Here is a 24,929-nt window from a genome sequence, read left to right as displayed (position 1 = left end):
CTTAGTTTAAAAAGGTGGCATTTTATTTTTCTTAAAGTGTGGGCTATGCATTGTTATGCTAAAATGTGTGAATAGATACACTCAGATGATTGCTAACAAGTATCATGTATGATTTTCTAACCTGGCAAGAGCGGAGGGATGGGGTGGTGTGGGAAAGGGACTATTTTTTTCTCTTTCTTTTTGTATTCTAATTCACATACAGTATTTTGTACCTGCATGTGTAGGTCTGTAAGGGCTACTAGAAAACCGCAAAGAGTTGGTCACAAAAAAAAGGATTTTTGGTACGAAATATATATAAATGGCAGCCTAACTAATGCATTTTAGTAAGTATCAAGGCCTCTTGAATATAATATTTTGTCACACTAATGTAATGTGTCAAGAGGCCCTATTGTTGAGGGTGGTTTATTTGTTTTCAGCATCATTTAACCGTTAAGCATTGTGCTGCATTGAGAAAAAACTTGCATTTCAGGCACTTTAAAGGCAGAAAACCACTCATTTTATTAAAAGCACCCAGTATTTATTTATATTTATTACGGATAACAATATGGCATAAACTATATTATTCTATAATTCACAAGGCACACCAACACAATTTACATCCAAAATAATTCACACAAAATGCAAACTAGCTCACTGTTACAGTTCACACGCGTTCCAGAAGAGCTCCATCTCTGTTACTCAGGACCTTTTGGATACGTTTGGAGATTCGCAGAAAGGCAGTTTATCATCAGACCTTCCCTAACCCATTGAATATCATATCTTCACTTCCTCCTTTGTGCTTTAAAGTAGAAATACTTGAGAGTGGTGGCAGGGGACTAAATATGCAAATTTAGTGACAAGATAGGCACGTCGTGGAACTTTACTCGGGAAAGGTAGGCTAGTCCTCAAAACATATAAGCACACAGTAGTATTGGTTACATAAAAAGGGCACAATAAATAATGTTAACAGCAATTGCATAAAATAGCTGTCCATATTTACAGCAGTCACAACATTCTTGTGTCTGAAAAGGCTTTTTGTAGTGCGTCATGTAACAAAAAGATGTTAAAACTCCGGGATGTCTCAGAGTCGTGCCAAAAGCTAAACTTGTTTTACAGGAAAAAAAAGAAAACACATCTTTTTCACTCAGTGCTGGTGGAGGTGAGGTGTGCAGGTTGCGATCCAGCGTATTGTGTTGAATTTTTGGCCCGTGGACAACTGGGATGTATTGTATTCTCTCTTTGTGATATTCACTGACCTCCCCCACCAGATCCCTATGGACTAGAGAAATTACATGAAATGTAACTTTGGGGTTTTCCATCTTTATGCAGATGTCTTGATGAGCAAGAGATCAGTGAGGCTGTAGTTGGCTCGCTGGTTGGGTGGGACTCACCATCTAAATAACCTCCCTGTTGTTTCTGATGGCACAACACAGAACCATGCTGAAGATCATCCCTATGACCTGAAATCAGACACATTTTTGGGAAATGTTAAAACAATTATGGATCTTCGTGTAAAGTTGCACAACCCAGTATAGCCATCAAATTGCCGGTGAGGGAAAATTGATAGAAGTTATTGTATACTGGGGAAATGATTGATAAAGTTATATTCAATGATTTGCAAGTCTCACCATTACTCCTGCTATCCCAATCCCAATGTATCCAATAATATGCAGCTTTTCATTGAAGAAGTCTGTTATTGCAGTGAGACAGTCCTAAAGATGGGAATAAACACATATTTTTACTTATAGGCAGTGGTGTAGAGTAACTAAGTAGATTTACTCAAGTACTGTACTTAAGTACAATTTTGAGGTACTTGTACTTGAGTATTTCAATTGTGTGCTAATCTGTACTTCTACTCCACTACAATTCAGAGGTAAATCGTGTACTTTTACTCCACTACATTTATTTGATACTTTTAGTTACTTTACAGATTTGGATTAATGATGCGAAATATAATCAACACTTAAATCAGACTTTAGTTTCACCTGGAGTAAATCCACAAGCTACTCTGCAGTATATAAAGTCATTACAACTAGCTGCACCTTTACCAGCTTTGATGACACTTTAATGCACCAATAATTATAATCAAAACATATCATATATATTATTCTGAAATCGACAATCGAAATCTGCACAATGAATATTTTTACTTTTTGCACTTTAAGTATATTTTGATGCTAACACTTTTGTACTTTTACTTGAATAACATTTTATTGCAGGACTTTTACTTGTAACAGAGTATTCCTACACTCTGGTACTCCTACTTTTACTCAATACAAGATCTGAGAACTTTTTCCACCTCTGCTTATAGGTACCAAACACAAGCCTGCTGTGGATCATTTTACATCTGTGATCCATGACTGCAGATGGTTTGATCTAAATCAGTGCTATACTGCCCCCCTGTGGGTCTAAAGTCTTATAGCAGGCGGGTTACCTGGGTGTTCTCGGCCTCTGCACACAATGCGATAGACGTGTCGGATGTGGAGCCTCCACAACAGTTTAGCTGTGAATAAAAAACAACATTTGAAAAAATGGTGACGCTGTTATGGTTTACTGACACTCAATCATATGAAGGAGGAGGGGTCTTACTCACAGTTTGGTGGTAAATTACTGCGATTGCGGTGTCATTTGGATTGGAGATGTCAGCAATTGAGCTGCTGTAAAACTTTTGGACTTCTTCAACAATCTAAAGAAAAGATCAGTTGTTACATTTTTAAAATATGCTACAATCGGATTATTATAATGAATCATTTAAGTGTTGTACCTGTTCCTTATTTATGAATCCAAACACACCAGCGGCGATCTCTGCTCCAAAGATTATCAGAAGGCAAGCGAAGAACTGTAGAGCAGAAGGCTCATTAATGTCTTATACTCATTTTGCATCACTTCATTTTATAGATCAATCTTTTCCCTGTGATTTCCTAGATAATTACAAGAAATTTAGTATGTTATTAGCAGACACATTTTCTATTGTTTTCACCTAATGTGCACTCATTTAAAAACTCTTGCTTACCCTGGCAATAATTAGGATGAATTAAACCAATCACCATGCAAATTAAAGTCTGTTTGGCCTATAATTGGAACCAAATTACACATAGATTTTTCCATGGAACTTCATAGAAATAACAAGGAAATGTAGTAATTAGAGACCATTATAAGTTACAAATTAGAGGGATTGATTCACATTGAGTTCATGTTTAATATACCAGAATAGGAACACTTTAAAGCACACAAACTCACCGATGCAAGATGACACTGAGACTCTCGTACAGCCCCAAAACAACCGAAGAACCCTACGATCATCATCAGGCCTCCTGCACCAAGAAGGATGTACACGGCTGAGGAGAGGAAAAGTAGATACAGTGGGGCAAAAAAGTATTTAGTCAGCCACCAATTGTGCAAGTTCTCCCATTTAAAAGGATGAGAGAGGCCTGTACTTTTTATCATAGGTATACCTCAACTATGAGAGACAAAATGAGAAAACAAAATCCAGAAAATCACATTGAAGGATTTTTAATGAATTTATTTTCAAATGATTGTGGAAAATAAGTATTTGGTCAATAACAAAAGTTCATCTCAATACTTTGTTATATACCCTTTGTTGGCAATGACAGAGGTCAAACGTTTTCTGTAAGTCTTCACAAAGTTTTCACACTGTTGCTGGTATTTTGGCCCATTCCTCCATGCAGATCTCCTCTAAAGCAGTGATGTTTTGGGGCTGTCGCTGGGCAACACGGACTTTCAACTCCCTCCAAAGATTTTCTATGGGGTTGAGATCTGGAGACTGGCTAGGCCACTCCAGGACCTTGAAATGCTTCTTACGAAGCCACTCCTTCGTTGCCCTGGCGGTGTGTTTGGGATCATGGTCATGCTGAAAGACCCAGCCACGCTTCATCTTCAGTGCCCTTGCTGATGGAAGGAGGTTTTCACTCAAAATCTCACGATACATGGCCCCATTCATTCTTTCCTTTACACGGATCAGTCGTCCTGGTCCCTTTGCAGAAAAACAGCCCCAAAGCATGATGTTTCCACCCCCATGCTTCACAGTAGGTATGGTGTTCTTTGGATGCAACTCTGCATTCTTTCTCCTCCAAACACGACGAGCTGAGTTTTTACCAAAAAGTTCTATTTTGGTTTCATCTGACCATATGACATTCTCCCAATCCTCTTCTGGATCATCCAAATACCCTCTAGCAAACTTCAGACGGGCCTGGACATGTACTGGCTTAAGCAGGGGGACACGTCTGGAACTGCAGGATTTAAGTCCCTGGCGGCGTAGTGTGTTACTGATGGTAGCCTCTGTTACTTTGGTCCCAGCTCTCTGCAGGTCATTCACTAGGTCCCCCCGTGTGGTTCTGGGATTTTTGCTCACCGTTCTTGTGATCATTTTGACCCCACGGGGTGAGATCTTGCGTGGAGCCCCAGATGGAGGGAGATTAGCAGTGGTCTTGTATGTCTTCCATTTTCTAATAATTGCTCCCACAGTTGATTTCTTCACACCAAGCTGCTTACCTATTGCAGATTCAGTTTTCCCAGTCTGGTGCAGGTCTACAATTTTGTCTCTGGTCTCCTTTGACAGCTCTTTGGTCTTGGCCATAGTGGAGTTTGGAGTATGACTGTTTGAGGTTGTGGACAGGTGTCTTTTATACTGATAACGAGTTCAAAAATGTGCCATTAATACAGGTAACGAGTGGAGGACAGAGGAGCCTCTTAAAGAAGAAGTTACAGGTCTGTGAGAGCCAGAAATCTTGCTTGTTTGTAGGTGACCAAATACTTATTTTACCGAGGAATTTACCAATTAATTCATTAAAAATCCTACAATGTGATTTTCTGGATTTTTTTTTCTCATTCTGTCTCTCATAGTTGAGGTATACCTATGATGAAAATTACAGGCCTCTCTCATCTTTTTAAATGGGAAAACTTGCACAATTGGTGGCTGACTAAATACTTTTTTGCCCCACTGTAGATTAGTCATTGAAATAAGGAGAAAATAGAAATGTTTATGATAGAGCAGTTTTATATCCTGAAGGACTCAAATCTTATCCCAGTGTGTTCTGTAGCACACTTGCAGTTTGCAGCTTCAACTGCAGTCGGCATCATGATACCAAGTCTTTGTTGTCACATGATTTATAAAAGGACTGTTTGACTTCCAGCAGAAAAGTGTAGGCGGAAACTCTTTGAGAAGCCTGAAAGCTCTGAACCACCTCCCACATTTCAGTGTGATTATGAGCCCACTCCTTCAGTCCAGATACTTGTAAATATTAAAGCTTTGAATCGAGATGAAAAAAGAATCTTTAACACAAACAGAACTAAAATAGTATTTCATTTTTCCTCCTCTGGGTGAATCATAAGTGAGAGATGAGTGCATGTCCTGATCATTGTGTCTAAAAATGAACATAAAAGCTCAACATTTTGGGGGTTTGAAGATGTATAAGAGCATATTGAGGCAGTCGAATAACTGAAAGCTCAGTCTGAAAATGAATACCATCTGCTGTCCCTCTGAGTGTGTTGAGCAAAACAAGACGCTGGACTCTGTGCTGCTTCAGGCGAGCTGCAAATATCTGAAATCGTCATCAATGTCTCAGAGGTGCAGCTAGACTCTCTGCAGTATCACCATTAGAATTAGAATTCAAGCTGATGCAGTCTACTGAGAAACAAAGCTTCTGGTTTTAGACTTTTGATGCTGTTATTTCTAATTACTCAGACATTGTGCATCCATGGTCCTGCAGGGTACAGCAGCACAACAGATGATATCTGTGTGGTAGATAATCTCATTTTTGTGTGTTTGATAGCTGCAGATTTAGACTACATCCCCCAGCCATCCCCGCTCCCCTCGAGCCTGAATGTCGTCACCTCCCGGTCTGGTCTGCTCCTCAGCTCCCAGCCCTCACTACGGAGCCCTTCACACTGTAACTATACACCAGCTCGGTCCCCAGGGTCCACGCTAAGGGTCTTCTCCGTGACATAGACAGCAACCATTGCAGCAATTTAATTAATCCACATGGGGGGGGGGGATTGCAAGCTGTTGTTTTCCTGTGGTTGAACAAAACAGGAGGTGAAAATGAGGTGGATAGCTGAAGGGGGCAGGAAACGAGGGATACACTGCTTTAAAGCGGAGGGTTAGCAATGGAAAATATAATGGGCCAAGCTTCTACTGTACAGTGTACACAGAGCAGACTGCTGCTTTAAACACTTGTAGAGAAACCAGCAGAACGCAGCCTCCTTGTTAAAGCTGGTCGCATGAAGCGAAACGTATTAGTGTTTATATCTCGCAGTCTCTATCTGATTAATGCACATAATGGCTGTTTACATGCAGGTCGCAGAGAGCAACAAGGTGACAGCATGGAAAATGATTCAGCCACAGGGAATGCTTCCACTTTCCCCTTGTTATGTCCCTCTGTTCAGTCTCAGTGCTGGAGGTTGATGTAGGCACCTCTGTTAGACGTATTCTGCAGGATCTCTCAGCAATATAGATAAAGGGATATCTCTGCTATCATCTGCTGCAGTCTACCATTAGAACAAGGGCAGTTCAACACAGACAGGAATTCGTATTCAGAAAAAATACTTTTAATATATATAAATGTAGTGTAGTGGCCGTTTTAATAAACATTTTCCCTAAATACGACTGTGTGCTTAATTGGCTCTTACATGGAGTTTTCCCCCTTTTAGTGTTTATTATACTGTACTGGATTATTATTATTGATGTAGTGATGAGTGAGCAGTTTTTAAAAGTTAACGCTGCGGAAACATTGACATTAATCTAACAGATTGATCAGCACATATTAAAAAGTGATGTTATCTGTGTATGTACAGTCCTATTTGCAAATACCTGTAACTTAAGTTGAGTAAATATTCAAGTATTTCCTGCTGAAATGTGCAAGGAAGATTACTGTTAAGGCACCGATTAAAAATGTGTGACCGCTCTGTGATATTTGCATGTCAAACTCTACCAAGCTGAACGAAAAGGATGTCACCCGCAGTACTTTGCATAAACTGATGAGCAACTGTGGGAACACAAGTGAGTTTTACTTCAGTAATTTCTCGAATAATATCTCGCATGACTGCATCTACGTCCAGTTTATATTGGGTGTTACATATTTACAGTAATATTATTAAGGCTGTATTTGACTCCGCCTTTCCCCTTTTACATTTCCACAGGAAACTTTGTTTTAGTTTTATTTCTTACCAAGTTGTCCTCTATGGTGCAGTATCATGGTCCTAAAGGAGATATCCTCCTGTCACCTGCCCCACCCAACATGCTGCTCCTCTCCTCAGGGAGGCAGCCAGCTCCATGAGAGCAGAGCAGAGCACTGATGAAGTGAAGTCACCATTTTAGGGCATGATCTAAACGGGAGTTACAAGAATAGGCTTCATTCTAATCATCCGCTCCTACGTAGAGGGAGAGAAAGAGAGAAGCCTATTGTGTGCAATACCACACACTGAAGGGTGTTTGTCCACTCTTTATCTTTTAATGTTTTTAGTTTCTTTTAGCTCAATCAAAAGTAACCTGAGTACAAAGTGCTGCATGGGGCTGTTCATTAATCAGTTTGAGGTTCAGGTCCATTTGTCGCTGCCTGAGCATCTCTGATTGATCATTTTGTATTTCTCCAGAGGGAGGAAAATCGAATCAATATCTGTAAAACATGAGCAATTCTCTCCATAACCCATAAAACAGAGCACTACCGCTAATGGTGCATGTCAATAACGGTTTGACATGTGCTCTTTCACTTCCTCTCAGCACCATTATATGTTAGTGAGTGGACACTTTGCAGTGGTGTGGCACATCCGATGATTTGGGCCTAATACGTGAGGATAGGAATGGTGACTTAACCACTTAGAATAGTGAGTTGGGTTGTGAGGAGGAAGTGTTGAAACATCACGATACATTACTGGTAGGATGTGCCTGTTAAGCGTTCATTACCGCTCAACAACACCTGCGGCTCCTGGAAGGTTCTCCAGTTAAAATGGTGGAGGGGAATCCCAGCGGGATGTTTGTGAAACCATTATTACATCATGAAATCTGACTCTGCCCTTTGTTCTCTGAAGCTTGTTCTTGTTCACCTGAATAGTGTTTATTTTATTCCTGAAAATGTGTGTTAATATCTAGGAAATTCTATTTTTGATCATGTTTTACCGACTTACATTTGATACTTTTTATATCAAGAAGTCAATCTATGTTCAATGGCTTGAAAAGGAAAATTATCAGCAACTTTGCGTTTCAATTTTTCAAGACACATCTTCAAATTTGAGTTAAATTGCGGCTAATAACATCCACAATGACTTTAAATTCCTCATAATATTACTTAGCTTCAGTAGCTGCAGCCCATACTTGCATTGTTGACATAAGAATTTGCGCTGCTGAGTTATTAAAATGTCTTCACTTGCTTAAGAAAATCAAGACAAAATAAACTCTTTACTACACTAAAATAAATAAACAACTTGAAGCATGTTATTTTGTTATCTGGCACCATGTGGCTGTAGATGTAGGGTGTGATTGGAGGACGTACCTATGAAGAAGGTGTCAGGGGCTCCGTCACCTGTCAGCAGCTTGACTGTGTTGGGGTCAAACCTGAGCCAGAGTCCCACCGCCAGCACCAGCAGGCCTGACAGCTGAGAAACCATATACAGGTCATAATTACTCACTGTAGCAGGATATTAATAAACAGTGTTTGAACCCCCTTGAAATGTGGACCCTGATTATTTTGCAGATTTAACTGACGTCTCTGGTTTGATGAGATGTTTCTCAGAAATCCCTTAACAGTTAAACATTGAGGCCCCTCTAGTTTTTATCTTTGGGTCTTCTGTTGATTAATATTCTGTATGGGCTGCTCTCATCTTTGTCTCCTCAGTTAAGTGGCTACTGGTGCCCACTGTCCCTTTTTTCTTCTGTTTATTCTGAACAAACTGCTGCCAAAAATGTTAATGCATCAGCTCTTTAGAGAGACTTTAAGACTTGTTTAGACTCTCAAACAGATAACAAGCTGCACGTAAAGCCAGGAAAACGTTTCTTTTGCTATGACATATCTTTAAAAACCTTGTTTATTAAGTTCAATTGAATGTAAATTAAGAAAAGAAATCATGTCTGAAGTTTTTCTCAACACTGCGACATCGTGCCTGAGTGAGTTTGATCAGAAATAAACCAAGCAGGAAAATCTTTACGTGTAAACTGCTAATGTTTCACATTTATACATATGAAGGGTTTTAATACCAAATGTGAATACATTTCTTGAATCCTATGAATAACATGAAAGCACTTTAGCTACAAAATGGGTGTATTGGTGGTTATTTTATATTATAAGTTTGCTTTACAACAATACAGTTGAGTTTTACAACATTATACACAATAAGTCCTGAACAAATCATTTAAATAACTAACAAACCTTAATGTTTCTTGAGCTTCTTCTTACAGAACAGATTAGATATCTGATAATAAATTATCACATCAATCTTTTTATTTTTAACCATGAATCTTATAAAAATAACATATTCTGGGAGGAAAACACACCAACTAGGTAAGAGCAACAATTATTGTAGAAGGAAGACAGCAGATGGACCATCATATTATCAGATCTTAACATCATAGCATCAATGGTCAATCTCCCATGATGCATTTCAGCCACCGGCTGTGCCAGCCTCACAGTGCCTGGTGATGTAACTCACACTGGCATCGGCTGCTTGCTTGGCTCTGCACCCCAAAATTACAGCGTAGTACTGTACGCCTCTTTTGGCCCGGGCCAAAACAGCTCTGCTCTCAGTCCCCAAACTCCGAGACAAAGAGGCCGCTGTGTGTCCGAGACACAAGAGATCGCTTTACAGAGAGTCAATGCAGCCGTCAAGATCCTATAAACTGTATCATTTAGCAGTAAAACCCAAGCATCTATCTACAACGACTGAGTCTGATATGAATATTAAGTCATTTTCAAGAAAAAATGCCAAACATTGCCTAGTTCCAGCATGTCACATGTGAGGATGTGCTGCTTTTATTTGTTGTGTGTGATGGTACAATTAATATGTTAGTTTTGGATACTTTTTTCATGCAAAACTAACAATTTAAATAAATCACCTTTGGCATTCAATACTGTGATGTCATTTGCTTCAGACATTTTCTTGACCAAAAGAATGTTGACTAAACAATTGTTAGTTGCAGCCTATTAATTTATTGGTTATCACTATTCTAATGGACATATTTTAACCCATTGCAAACTAATCTCATGCTCAATTTACACAAAGGAGTCTTTGAACATAATACATGTAGGCAGATCATGCAATCTGAGGTGGCATCATATACAAATAATGTGGCATTGATGTTGAGACTGCAAATAACAAATATTTTCTCGATGAATTGTTTGGTCTAGAAAAAAATTCCATCCCACGTTCCTAAAATCCAAGTTGATTTGTTCAAATGTTTTAGTTTTTTTTTGTCAGTCCAAAGCTACAATTATTCAGTTAAATATGATGTTTAAAAAGGACAATATGTCCATATTTGACAGGCTGAAAACTACTTTTACTGCCATTTGTATGTCATTCACATAATCGATGTGTCCATTAATGGTTGCAGATCCACTATATTGGTTTGCAACCTGGGGGTCAGGACCTCCAACGGGATACAGAACAATTCTGTGGCTGCCTACTTTAAAAAAAAAAACAACAGAAAACAAAGTAATAATCGTTCTTTCACTGTTTAGTGGAAGAGGTTTCATAGCTTCACAATGAATAGTAGTTTTAACTGTGGGAGGGTTGCAAGCTAAAGTTTACCAAGCATATATTCCCATCAGCTACACTGTTAAAAGGACGAACCAACACAATGTCAGATGATAAGTCACTGCACAAAAAATCGAAAGTGTCTCCACAGCAGCTGGAGCCAAAGGTAACCTTATCTGAGCACAATGTTTCATAACAGACACAAAACCTCCATGATGTTCCCAAAACAGATTAACCCTGTCTGCCAAACACTCCCAGCACCATGCCACTGTGTGTATTACAGTACAATACATAGTACATAACGCATGAGAGTTAAAAGGGTTTGTGGTTTACAGATTAATTATTAGAATATTTGAACAGATAGAGAGCACTTTAAGAGCTGTAATGGTTTATGTTTGATGGATTTAAATAAGAAGATGATGGATAGCACAATAAAGCAATTTTTTGAGTATTTAGGGAACCCGTCAGAGTGAGAGGAGTTCGCACAGAGCAGGTGAATGAACTTCCGCAGTTCTCCAGCGTAAAACGAAACCAAGTTAATTCAACAAACATATATAACAAAAGCAACACACAGTCTCATATTCTGCAGTGTTGAACAAGTAAACGCGACATTGAGATGGAGCACTAACAGGTTTTCTGCATGCAAACAAAGCTTAATAATTGTTTGTATCAAATCAAATATAAATCGAACAGAGAAAAATAATAAAAATAGCCACGATGTGCAAAACATTCGGATGAATTTAAAATAGCGATAACGTTGTTTTCATGCGAAGTGATTCGGACTTACCCAGAAGATGAAGTTGAAAATGAACAGCAGATATTTCACGCATTTCATCCCTCCCTGCACTTTGCTCATGATGCCTCCTGATTTGTCGATATTCCCGATTTCTGATCGCTGTTACTCTGTAGAGTCTCTTCCAGCTGGATATCAACCGTGCAATGATGAAGAGCTGCACAGCTACACCATCCTAACAGCAGATCATGCGCACAAAGCTGCACAACCATGCTTGCACCGCCCCTCCCTGTGCATGTGTGTGTGGTACCCAAGGTGGGATTCAGGGACGGGATGGGACCCCCGAGGGAGTCTCCGGGAGGTCCCCCAACACACATGAACAGCCTCGTTTCAGTCTGTAACATCACTGCTTCAGGTTTGGCAACATCAGAATTAAAAGGCATTGCTTTTCAAAATGTCAGTTACAGAAAAATAACTCCAACAAATGCAAGATCTCTTCACATCACATATGAGTGTGTGTGTGTGTGTGTGTGTGTGTGTGTGTGTGTGTGTGTGTGTGTGTGTGTGTGTGTGTGTGTGTGTGTGTGTGTGTGTGTATGTGTATGTGTATGTGTGTGTGTGTGTGTTGTAACATTAGTATTGTTATGTAGTGTTTGTTTCAACACGGACTTGTTAGAGTGTGACACCTATGAACGGTAGCTGGACAGAGTTTGTTATACTAGGTTGTGAACCAGTGACGGATTTAAATAAACAGTGTAAGCAAACTGGAATATGCTTTAATCGTCCATTCTGTGTCGGGTAGAGACAGGGCAGAATGAAACATGGTGGCAGCGGAAACTTAAAGAGGACGGAGCTGAAAAACGGACTTCTACGGTGCAGCTAACTACCTAACGTTAGCGGGCCGGCTAACAAGAAAATCGCGGGAGTTGAAGAGGACGCTCCAGTCAGTCGGCAGTGAAAAATGGAAGGTTTGAAACCTCCACCGACATTATGTTTGGACACCGGCAACATAGCGAAGGCTTGGAAATCATGGAAGGAGGAGTTTACACTATACATGGATCTTTCCATGTGAAACTGTTCTACTACCTGATCGGAGAGACCGGTAGGGAACTTTGTGAAACTTTGATGAGCGATGCACTGGCGTAACACAAGCACTTGGGGCCCCCCTGCAGGTACTTAGACTGGGGCCCCCCACCACCACCTGCCACGGCCTCCTTACTACTAGCCTACTCCTACTTCTCTCTCTTTATATATATATCCTAATATATATATAGGCCTGTGTGTGTGTGTTTTGATTGCATAAAATAGTGAAAAAGATGCTGCAACTCAGCCCCTGACATCCCATGCCCATTTAATCCATAGGCCTATATAGATGTTTTGTTAACCCATTAATATTCTGTACACAGAGTAGGCTATCCAATCCATTTATTACATATAATTCTAACAATGAAACAGTCAGCAACAACAGTCAGCAATAAAAGTAACATTAATGATGATAAACAGAGCATTTACATCTTTGGATACGAGTATATGTGGGCACTCCTCCTAGCGCACCTATGAGCGAAGTCTCTAACCACACCGTTTAAATCTAACTTGCGAGCGCGCCTGTTCTCTATAGAAATGATGGCTAGGCCCCGTAGCCTATCTTGCGACATAGTGCTTCGCAAGTATGTTTTTATCAATTTTAGTTTAGAAAACGACCTCTCTGCTGTTGCAACGGTTACGGGTATGGTCAAGAACAATTTTATAGCTGTGGCAACGTCAGGCAGACTGGACAATATGGAACTGTGTTTCACAAAGAGAGTGCGTGCCAAATCTTGTACCCCACCACGTTCAATTTCTTTTAGAGCGGGTAGTAATGCGCTTCTAAATGACAGGATCTGATCAGGAAAATCAGCAGATAAGTCGTCATTATATTGCGCAGCCAGAGTACTTGCTGATGCATATAACTCACCATCGGATTTCGAGATGAGTTCCTCGGGGCGTAAAAACCCAAACCTTCGTGCCACTTCTCGCATGCTTTCAAACCTGCGACCCACCTGCGCAACGACTATGTCTAAAGTGGCGTAGAAGACCGACACTTTAAAATTCTCCTCTGCATTCGTAAGCCTTTCGTCCTCACACAATTCGTCGAAATAGGTTTTCGTACGCCTGTTGCGTTTCTCGGGAAATACAGGAGAGATACCCCACAATTTGGCCAGGTCTTGGGCAGCTTCTTTGAGGCTGTCATATTCACCTCTGAGTGACGCAAGGCTGTCAGACGCACTTGAGAGATACTGGCTTGCCTGTAGTATGTCCACGTTTTGTTTTTGGAGATGTTGGGAAACAATGTGGACTGACTCAAGAATTTTACCCTGTATGACCGTTTGAAACACAAATTCAAAATTTTCCATGCTGGCTTTGAGACCAGTGGCCTCCGCGCGTTCTTTGGGTTTTTTGGACAGCAGGGATATTTTAGTGAGCGCTTTCATTACGTCTGGGTAACGAAACCGAAGGGCGCGCACCGCATCATTTCTGGATGCCCAACGTGTCGGGCATAGACGTTTAAGAGTTGGCTGCCCTGCCACTTTGAACTGCACTTCCAAAATTTCCCAACGTTTAATGCTTGCGCTGAAGAAGTCATACAGTTTCTCTACTGTATCGTAGTACGCTCTCACCTTTGCCACATTCTGGCACGCATCGTTTAAAACTAGATTTAGATTGTGAGAAGCGCAATGAACGTACATTGCATTTGGTTCCCTATCCGAGATTCTTTTTTGTAAGCCAGAGTAGACCCCGCTCATTGTGGCTGCGCCATCGTATCCCTGTCCTCTGCATTTATTGACCGAGATTCCTTTCATCTCTAACAGCTCGAGAATAATTTTTTCTAAGCCGTGTGCGCTTTGGTCGTGGACTGAATGGAAACCCATGAAACTCTCGTGAATTTGCACGTCTGAGGGCACATCATTGTCATCTTTAGGAATCGTGACATAGCGGAGCACTTGGCTTAGCTGATCCACTTTGGAAATGTCTTGTGTTGTGTCTAATATGACCGAATAAAATTCTGCCTCATGGATTTCTTTCACTATTTCGTCTAAGACAGTTTGTGCCATGATTGAGATCATCTCGTTTTGAATTTTTGGGCTTAAGTATTTGATTTTACTTTTACTTCTGATCAACTTCTCCAACACGGGGTCGTAACGCGCAAGGAGTTCGATGTGGGCCAGAAAGTTTCCATTATTGATTTCTCCTAGTTTCTCGTGGTGCGCACGGAAAGCGGAGTTACAGGACGCAAGGGTTAATGTAACGTCAGCAATCCTTTTTAAAACATCTGACCAAAAACTAACCTCACTTTTGAAATCAGATGAAATCCTTTCGTCGATGGTTACATTTTGCTGCCATGTATCATACACAACACAGGCTGACAAGTGGCAACGGGCATGTTCGTGCTCTCTGATCTTCCGCGAAAGACCTTGCCAGTCATTAATCCCGGTTGTCCATGCCAAATTATGGCCCACAGACGTTCTGTCACCAAACAACCAACAACACTGGCAATACACACGATCCATTTTAGGAGAGTAACACAACCATTTGCGTGATATCTGTGTACCTTTCTTGGACACACGGTTATAGTACTCTTTAGAAAAGCACCTGCCTCTAGCATCCCTCGGATAGGGGCCTTCGTATTTGCATGGCCCCTGCTTTATAATCGATCTCTTAACATCACTGTCAGAGATGTCAACAGGGAAATTAGCCCTGTCACTAGGGTAAGGATCAGAAGGCCTATCAACAGCGCATTCAAGATCAGAAGAAGTCCCACTCCCAACATTCTCGCTGTCCCGGATTTCTTCTTCAGGCCCCGTAATGGTCTCTCCCTCAGTTGAAGAAGAGTCAACGGCACATCCAGAGACATCTTCCTCACCTGCGGCTGCGGTACACGCATCTCTGTCATCAGCAGCCATCTGATGCACGGCATCTCCTCCCTCATCCGATGCACCTGTGATTTCAGCGTCTTTTCAGGCTCTTTATTTAATTGCCACAGGCTATTTACTGCTTTTCAATAATAAAAAACAACAACTTTGATGCTTTGTCTTTATGAAGAAGAGTCAACGGCACAGCCAGAGCCTCACCTGCGGTATGCCTATCTCTGCCATCAGCAGCCACCCGATGCACGGCATCTTCCTCATCCGATGCAGAAGGGCATGCGCCTGTGATTTCAGCGTCTGTCTGATGCGCAGCGATCCCTCCCTCCTCGTCTGCTGCTAACCCTTTGAAGAGTCCGATTGCATTTCAGAACTTATTTTGGGTTCTCACGGCCATGTCACAAATTCTCCGCAAGTTTTTAACACAGACGCCTACGAGGGAGCTGTAGGGGCCTACATGTTAGCTTAAGACATTTCTGGACGGATGGATGAAAATCCAATTCCCTTGCGTTTTAAATGAGAGAAACAATTAGACGTTTTACTTAAGTATTTTTTTCTCTTTGTTTAATTGTCACATGTTATTTACTTCTTTTCAATACAAAACGTAACTTTGATGCTTAGCTTGCATGGAGGCTAGTGGAGGCTAGAGGCTGCCTCAGGCCACTGCCTCGTTTTACTGTAACTGCGCTAGTTTTTTTTTTCCACGACCCTACCTGATTGTGCATCCTGAAGTGGAGAGTTAGGCTGCACTCTCCCAAAAACAGATGAAATTTTGGGCAGTGTGGATGTAAATTCATCTCTTTTCTTTTTGTTTTGTCGCTTTTGAGCACCACTTTTTTCTCTGGTGCGCTTCATTTCTGCGGTGAAATGGCGCGTAATATTAGATCGCATATTTCGTGCATTGAATCATATCGGGAGACGAACACGGGCCCCCCCTAGCGGCCCGGGAAAGCTGTATACAACACAGCTACTGCTTTTACAATGAGCTTACAGCTAAAAAAAAAGAATGGAGAGTATTTGAATAACTTGTACTAGTAGACACAAACGAAGAATAATTAGAAGTGAGAATGAAACAGTGACTCATTTTCACAGTTTTTTTTAACTATACATGTTTATCTATACATTTATCTAAATATGATCAGTTTAGTAAGCGATGAGGCTGATGCATTCAATAGCTAGCTAGTATCAACCTCGAACTCATCAGACTAATATTACCTCAGTCTAAGACAAGTAAATACAAGACAAGCTAGCAAGTTTGCTGGCAAACTAGGCATGAAAAGTGAGATGACGAACGATAAAACATTTTAAAATACGTTTCTTCAGACTTTCATAAACAGAAAACACATCTGATTACCATCGTTGTTACTTGTGCACAAAATAGCTTTCACCCACAGACGCGGGAGCTTGCTTTGGAGGTTGCGAAAGTCACGAAGTGACAGACATTTCCATAAGCGGTAACGCGAAAATTAGCTTTTTTGAACGTCCCATACAGACCAATAATTAAATGTTACATATCTCTGAACATAAAAGTGCCATGGGTTTACAATCCATTCAAATGTCGTTGATCTGGCGATGTCTTACCAATTTAGAGAACGATGAGGCTGTGCTAGTTATAAACCAACACTTCTGCGACATACGAAGACTTTAGCTAGTCAGAGCAAACAGGAGGATACTAATATTACTATTTTGAATAGGTATTTTTTATTTAGACTTTTCTTACATCACTGCCATACAAACGTGATGATTTGTCATCATTGGTGCACAAAAATACGGTCTCATCCTGTGAGAAGAGATGTGTCTGCTCTGATTGCTAGCCACGACGGCATCTGAAACACTGTAATCTTCAGGCGATCAGTCACAGTCAGTAGCGAGGTTTAGCTAAGAAATACTTCAGAAAAGTCAATGACAACACACCCAATTTCCGGGTTTCAAAATAAAAGTAAGTTGTTCATGTATCCACTGGCGCAGTATTATTTCATGTAGTGTCTTTCAAAATTGCGGCCGGCCGCGGCCGCTCTAGTAGAAATCTAACATGCTGTCGGCGGCCGCTTTGGGGTATAGAGGTAGGGGGCCCGTTCTCATATGAGGGGGGCCGGGGCCCCCCCGCCTCGCGGGGGCTGCGGGGGTATACTTTACGCCAGTGGAGCGATGTGACTTCTCCCAGGAGGAAACTCAGTGAACTGATTGGAAAATTTGATGAACATTGCAACCCTAAGGTAAATGAGACAGTAGAAAGGTATCGTTTTTTCATGAGAAATCAAGGACGGGATGAAAACATTGATGTAACTGATCTCAGAGTGTTAGCCATCACATGTAACTTTGGAGACATAAAGGACTCACTTATACGTGATAGAATAGTATGTGGCAACAACAACTCAGGACTGAGAGAGAGATTACTCAGAAAGGGAAAGCTGACATTGGACACGTGTCTACAGTTGTGCAGAGCTACAGAGTTGTCACGTGAAAATAGCAAAACCATTGAAGGAAGCACACTGGAAGAAGTACACATAGTGAAACAGACAGCAAAGGCAAGATAAAAACATGGACACTGTCATGCATGTTCTGTGGGAAGACGCATGAAAGAAACAAGGCCAAATGTCCAGCCTTTGGAAAGCGCTGCAAAAAATGTGGTAAAGAAAATCACTTTGCAGTCAGATGCAAATCCAATACAGAGAAATGGAAAAGAGGAAAACAGGTACACTGTGTGACTGAAGAGGACAGTGATGATTATGAGGACGTCATGACTGTCAATACTACAGAGATACTGACAAAGACTGGCAATGAGACCAGAGATGACGAAGCCAAGAACAGCCAGCTTTTTGCAGGGATGCTAGTAGGCAAAGAGCTTGTGAAGTTTCAAATAGATTGTGGAGCTACCTGTAATGTAATCCCCATAAATCTATTGAATCCAGACACTCAGATGGAACGCACAAAGAAAGTGCTGATTATGTACAACAAAACCAAGCTGCATCCACTTGGAAAATGCAAGGTGAAGGTGAGGAACCCGAGAAACCAGAAACTATACCGGCTGGAGTTTGTGGTAGTGAATGAGGACTGCAAACTGCCACTGCTTGGCAGAAAGACAAGTGAAGCTATGAAACTGATCAAAGTACAATATGAGAACATTCTAGCTATAGGCTAGGTGGCTCAGGATGCCTATGGGAATCAGCCCAGCACCTGAGATTTTCCAGCTGAAGCTGACACAAGTGCTGGAGGGGCTGCCGGGCATATACATCATAGCCGATGATGTATTGATCACAGGTGAAGGTGATACACAAGAGATGGCCAACAAAGACCACGATGCGAAAGTGAGACAGTTTCTAAACAGATGCAGGGAAAAGAACATAAAACTGAACGCAGACAAGTTCAGGCTGAGAAGACAGGAGGTACCATACATCGGACACCTGCTGACAGCCGATGGACTGAAAATTGACCCCGATAAGGTTCGAGCAGTGAGGGACATGCCGAGACCAACAGACGTGAAAGGCGTACAGAGACTTGTTGGCATGGTGAATTATCTCTCTAAATTCTATCAACACCTATCGGACGACTGCGAGATACTGAGACAGCTCACACACAGAGACAATATGTGGGATTGGACAGAGATGCATGACGAAGCGTTCTGCAGGCTAAAGGACAATATAGCCAAAGCACCTGTACTTAAATACTTCAACCCAAATGAGGAACTGACATTGCAGTGTGACGCATCTGAAACGGGGCTAGGAGCAGCACTGACACAAAAAGGGGAGCCTGTAGCTTTCGGGAGCAGAGCACTGACACAGACGGAAAGGGGCTATGCCCAAATCGAAAAGGAATGTTTGGCTATTGTCTTTGGGATGGAAAAATTCCATCAATATACTTATGGCCGAAAAGTGACAGTACAGAGTGACCATAAGCCGTTGGAGAACATTGTCAAGAAGCCGCTGTTGAGCGCACCAAAGAGACTCCAAAGAATGTTGCTCAGGCTTCAGAGATATGACATAGATGTGAACCATGTCCCTGGACGTGACATGTTGCTTGCAGATACCTTGAGCAGAGCATACTTGATGGAGAGCTCCACTACAGGTTCAGTGGAAGCGAAGATTGAGACGATCAACATGGTTGACTACCTACCAATCTCAGAAGAGAGACTAAGCACAATCCGCTCTGCTACCCGAGAAGACAAAACACTACAGACACTAAATAAGACCATTCAAAAGGGATGGTCACCAAATAAGAAAGACACACCAATGGACATCATGCACTACTACTCATTCCAAGAGGAGCTGAGCATTCAGGATGAAATCATTTTCAGAGGAGAGAGAGCTGTCATCCCGGACACACTCCGCAGTGAGATCATCCGCCGTATTCACTCCGCTCACCTGGGGGTGGAGGGATACCTCAGGCGCGCAAGAATATGTGTCTACTGGCCGGGAATGAACGAACATATTAAGACATTCATAGCAAAATGTGACATTTGCAGATCAGTTGATGTAAAACAACAAAAAGAGACATTACATCCACATGAGGTACCAAGTAGACCGTGGGCCAGGGTTGGTACAGATTTGTTCACTTATGACAACAAAGACTACCTAATTACAGTTGATTACTATTCCAACTTTTGGGAAATCGACCACTTACCATATACAAAATCAAGTACTGTGATAAGGAAGCTGAAGGCTCACTTTGCCCGTCAGGGTATTCCAGATGTAGTTGTTTCAGATAACGGGCCACAGTACAATTCCCAAGAGTTCCAGCGTTTCTGTCAGCTGTGGGAGTTTCAGCACAGAACTTCATCTCCTGGATACCCACAAAGCAACGGGAAGGCAGAGTCTGCTGTGAAAACAGCAAAACGACTGATGAGGAAAGCCTAAGCTGCATGAGAGGACCCATACCTGTCAATGTTGGATCACCGCAACACACCAACTGAAGGACTAAAGACAAGCCCAGCTCAGAGACTGCTGTGTAGGAGAACCAGAACCCTACTACCAACAAGGGATAGTCTTCTGCAGCCAGAGGTAAAACAAACAACTCGAGAACTGATTGACAGGCAAAGGAGACAAGCCAAATACTTCAACAGGACAGCCAAGGACATGGATACACTGAAACGGGGAGACCGTGTTAGAATACAGCCTTTTGATCCCCACACAGTCTGGAGAAAGGCTACGGTGGTGAATCCTGTGGACCACAGGTCCTATGCAGTACAGCTGGACACTGGAGGTGTTCTTCGGAGGAATCGACGTCACATAAGACGGGACCCAGCACAGCACCCAGTGTGGCGAACCACACAGTGACTGAAGAAACTCACACAACACCAGAGACTGTTGCAACCCCTGACAGAGTCGTGGGTGACACACAACAGACTGTAACTACCAAATCTGGTCGAGCAGTTGTTAGGCCAGGGTACCTGAAGGACTATGCAGGCTGAACTGTGGTATAAGGACACTGAAAATAATAAAAGGAGAAAAAAAAAAGGAGTAAATGTTGGAAAGCATTGTTAAATGTTATTTGTACAATATTGTTTTGAGATGTCACAGGGAGAAGATTTATTTTCAACATTGATCAGGAACACATTTTTATTTGGTCATGTGTTTATTGTTAGCAGAAGATACAAATAAAGTGACATGGTTTAGGTTTACAGTTAGGTGGTGTTAGTGAAGTAAGACTGTTGAATAATACAGTAGGGCAAAAAAGTATTTAGTCAGCCACCAATTGTGCAAGTTCTCCCATTTAAAAAGATGAGAGAGGCCTGTAATTTTCATCATAGGTATACCTCAACTATGAGAGACAGAATGAGAAAAACAAATCCAGGAAATCACATTGTAGGATTTTTAAAGAATTTATTTCAAATGATTGTGGAAAATAAGTATTTGGTCAATAACAAAAGTTCATCTCAATACTTTGTTATATACCCTTTGTTGGCAATGACAGAGGTCAAACGTTTTCTGTAAGTCTTCACAAGGTTTTCACACACTGTTGCTGGTATTTTGGCCCATTCCTCCATGCAGATCTCCTCTAAAGCAGTGATGTTTTGGGGCTGTCGCTGGGCAACACGGACTTTCAACTCCCTCCAAAGATTTTCTATGGGGTTGAGATCTGGAGACTGGCTAGGCCACTCCAGGACCTTGAAATGCTTCTTACGAAGCCACTCCTTCGTTGCCCTGGCGGTGTGTTTGGGATCATTGTCATGCTGAAAGACCCAGCCACGCTTCATCTTCAGTGCCCTTGCTGATGGAAGGAGGTTTTCACCCAAAATCTCACGATACATGGCCCCATTCATTCTTTCCTTTACACGGATCAGTCGTCCTGGTCCCTTTGCAGAAAAACAGCCCCAAAGCATGATGTTTCCACCCCCATGCTTCACAGTAGGTATGGTGTTCTTTGGATGCAACTCTGCATTCTTTCTCCTCCAAACACGACGATCGAGTCCCAATCCTCTTCTGGATCATCCAAATGCCCTCTAGCAAACTTCAGACGGGCCTGGACATGTACTGGCTTAAGCAGGGGGACACGTCTGGAACTGCAGGATTGAAGTCCCTGGCGGCGTAGTGTGTTACTGATGGTAGCCTCTGTTACTTTGGTCCCAGCTCTCTGCAGGTCATTCACTAGGTCCCCCCGTGTGGTTCTGGGATTTTTGCTCACTGTTCTCGTGATCATTTTGACCCCACGGGGTGAGATCTTGCGTGGAGCCCCAGATCGAGGGAGATTAGCAGTGGTCTTGTATGTCTTCCATTTTCTAATAATTGCTCCCACTGTTGATTTCTTCACACCAAGCTGCTTACCTATTGCAGATTCAGTTTTCCCATCCTGATGCAGGTCTACAATTTTGTCTCTTGTCTCCTTTGACAGCTCTTTGGTCTTGGCCATAGTGGAGTTTGGAGTATGACTGTTTGAGGTTGTGGACAGGTGTCTTTTATACTCATAACGAGTTCAAAAAGGTGCCATTAATACAGGTAACGAGTGGAGGACAGAGGAGCCTCTTAAAGAAGAAGTTACAGGTCTGTGAGAGCCAGAAATCTTGCTTGTTTGTAGGTGACTGTTACGTGCCGGGCAGGCTGTACTTTTGTTTCTTGCCTCCTGCTCTTTTCTCTACTCCCTGTCATTCGCTATAGCTGATCAGCAGCTGATCAGTACCTGCCTGGGCATCTCTGACTGATGACTGATTGGCTCCTCTCACCCTCAGCTGACCAATCAGCACCCAGGACCAGCCATAAAGGAGACAACCAGGAAGCCTTCTCGGGGGGTCTCACTGCTGGGCCTGCTGCTGACTGGAGAGCCTCAATTTGACTGCGCGTTAAAGCATTGTGTATCCTGTGCTATATGTTGTGACTGTGTGTGTGTGGTGGGAAGTGGAGGAGTTAGGTAAGTTTGGGGTACCCTTTACATCTCATCACGTAGATAACATATGTTAGACACACTAGGTTAGCGGATTGTTGCCACCCCTGTATTTTGCTTTGTCCACTTATTAGTAGTTCAGGAAGTGAGGGTTTTTGGTTGAGTTTGTTTCAGAAGATATGTAGGGATAGGCCTGGTTTTTGTTATATTTATTTCTTTTATTTGGCACAATCTCCTTTGTCTCCTCCTCCTCCTCCTCCTCTCCTGAAGAACATTTGTTGTTCATTCTTTAGTTATTAGAAATAAACATTGTCTGTCTACATTTAATCTGACTTGCTCATTAATTGGTTGTCGTGTGTTACTGTCTCCAGGTCCCCTAGACTTTAGTGGGGACGTAACACAAATGGGGGCTCGTCCGGGATCTTTTTCCTGAGCTAAAGACAACCACTATTGAGAAGTCACTGTAGTTGTGACAGTTTGGCTGAGAAAATGGGTTTTGAATTAAAGGATTTCATCAAAAATCCAAGTTTTGATAAGTTGGATTCATGTCGCAAAGATGACTTGTTATGTATTGCAGCTCACTATAACATTTCAGTAGACAGGTATTGTTTAAAAAAAGAGCTAAAAGAGATAGTTCTGCAAAAACTTGAGGAGTTAAAAATACTTGTAAGCCCAGTCTTGTCAACTCAGCCTAGGTCTGATGTGTTTGTTGATGATAGTGAAACCATTGTTGGCGCTTCGTTTTTAGAACAGAAGGGTCAGGCTATCTTAACTACAACTCGAGTTGACAAGGTTAATCTTGAGGCTCTTCCAGCAACGCTTCCTAGGTCTGAGGCTTTCTCTCCGGGTAGCTTAGGTTCAAGTAGGGATGCCAGACTGAAGGTTCGTCTTGCCCGTCTTCAGCTGGAGGTCCAGGAGAAGGAAGTGGCACGTAGAGCAGACTATGAACACAAACTGCAGATTTGCAAGTTAGAGATAGAAGCTGAGAAGGAGATCGCGTTGAAGTGGCTTGAAATCGAAGCCCTGAGAATCTCTTCAGAGAAGACCTTGTCACAGACACTTGAGAGGTCAATACCTTCGCTCACAGACCCTCATACTAAACGTTTTGACGTTAGCAAACATATTGCTTTGGTACAAATTTTTAGAGAGTCAGAGGTTGACTCATATTTTTGTGCTTTTGAGAGAATTGCAACTGCACTAATTTGGCCTAAAGACATGTGGCCAATCCTACTTCAGTGCAAATTAGTCGGTAAAGCTCAGGAAGTGGTATCGTCACTCTCTTTGGAAGAAAGCTTGCAGTACGAGGTGCTTAAAGAGTCAATCTTGCGTGCTTATGAGCTTGTGCCGGAGGCCTACAGGCAAAAATTCAGAAACCACAAAAAGTCTGCTACGCAGACATTTGTTGAGTTTGCGCGAGAAAAGGGTGTTCTCTTTGATAAATGGTGTGCAGCAAGTGAAGTGAAGGATCGTTTTGAGTCTCTTCGTCAATTGCTTCTCTTAGAAGATTTTAAGAACTCTTTGCCCGAAAGGTTGGTAATATTCTTAAATGAGCAGAAGGTCACTTCACTGTCTAGGGCAGCGGTCTTGGCGGATGAATTTGAACTCACTCACAAAAGTGTGTTTTCTTCTTCCTTACTCCCAGACAAGGCTGCAGTGTCACAAACTGTGAGACCTGATCTTGGCCCCACTCCGTTTGAAAAGTCTAGAGGACCACCATCACCTCCTCGGGGGCCTCGTGAGTGTTACTACTGCCATAAAACAGGTCACCTTATTTCAGAGTGTCTTACCTTGAAGCGCAAACAGCAACCTTCACTACGTTTACAAACGCCAAAAGGCATGGGGCTCATTAAAGAAGTGTCACTATCGGACATTGAAAGATCACAGGAGGATGATGTACCTGATCCCTGTTTCAAACCATTTATTTCAAAGGGCTTTGTTTCTTTAACAGGGGATCCTGGAGACCAGCTGCCAGTGCAGGTACTTAGGGACACAGGAGGTTCTCAGTCTATCATCAGAGAAGGCATCTTACCGTTAACGTCCAGCTCATCATGTTGTTCAAGTGCTGTTGTTCAAGGTGTAGGCATAACACTAGTGGCGGCCCCTTTGCACAATGTTTATATTTCCACAACTCTTGTAAAAGGGTTCTTTAAAGTAGCCGTTCTCCCTGCCTTGCCCATCAAAGGGGTGGATTTCATTCTTAGTAATGACTTGGCAGGGGGCAAAGTTAGGCCAGTACCGGAGGTCATTCATTCTCCTGATTTAAGTTTAGACGCAGGTAAAACAGCTGAAGTACTTCCTGA

General features: G+C 42.0%; 1 protein-coding gene across 3 annotated transcripts; it reads right to left on the bottom strand.

Moving 5' to 3' along the window:
- Positions 1-473: 473 nt before the first annotated feature.
- tspan2a (tetraspanin 2a) lies at positions 474-11,697 on the bottom strand. Of its 3 annotated transcripts, XM_063909771.1 has the most exons (9): positions 11,468-11,697; positions 8,487-8,589; positions 3,220-3,317; positions 2,744-2,818; positions 2,573-2,665; positions 2,414-2,482; positions 1,608-1,691; positions 1,371-1,439; positions 474-1,258 (listed from the first exon to the last, which is right to left on the bottom strand). In XM_063909771.1, exons 1-8 carry the CDS (start codon positions 11,534-11,536, stop codon positions 1,374-1,376), a joined length of 657 nt encoding a protein of 218 aa, XP_063765841.1. In that variant the 5' UTR covers positions 11,537-11,697; the 3' UTR covers positions 474-1,258; positions 1,371-1,373. The 3 variants fall into 3 exon arrangements, with proteins under 3 accessions (XP_063765841.1, XP_063765840.1, XP_063765842.1); XM_063909770.1 differs by having other exon boundaries at positions 474-1,439; XM_063909772.1 differs by lacking the exon at positions 8,487-8,589 and having other exon boundaries at positions 474-1,439; positions 11,468-11,642.
- Positions 11,698-24,929: the final 13,232 nt, after the last annotated feature.

Source organism: Eleginops maclovinus, chromosome 20 (genome assembly GCF_036324505.1).
Source record: "Eleginops maclovinus isolate JMC-PN-2008 ecotype Puerto Natales chromosome 20, JC_Emac_rtc_rv5, whole genome shotgun sequence".
In the NCBI taxonomy this organism is placed as follows: Eukaryota; Metazoa; Chordata; class Actinopteri; order Perciformes; family Eleginopidae; genus Eleginops; species Eleginops maclovinus.
This window is presented reverse-complemented; position numbering and strand designations above follow the sequence as displayed.

Bases quoted from the DNA above. Each gene is read 5' to 3' on its own strand.
- tspan2a (XM_063909770.1), bottom strand. From the start codon at position 11,536: ATGAGCAAAGTGCAGGGAGGGATGAAATGCGTGAAATATCTGCTGTTC. The intron at 2,666-2,743 runs GTACAACACTTA...TCTTTTCTTTAG, and splicing joins GATTCATAAATAAGGAACAG to ATTGTTGAAGAAGTCCAAAA. The intron at 1,440-1,607 runs GTGAGACTTGCA...GTCTGATTTCAG, and splicing joins TTGGGATAGCAGGAGTAATG to GTCATAGGGATGATCTTCAG.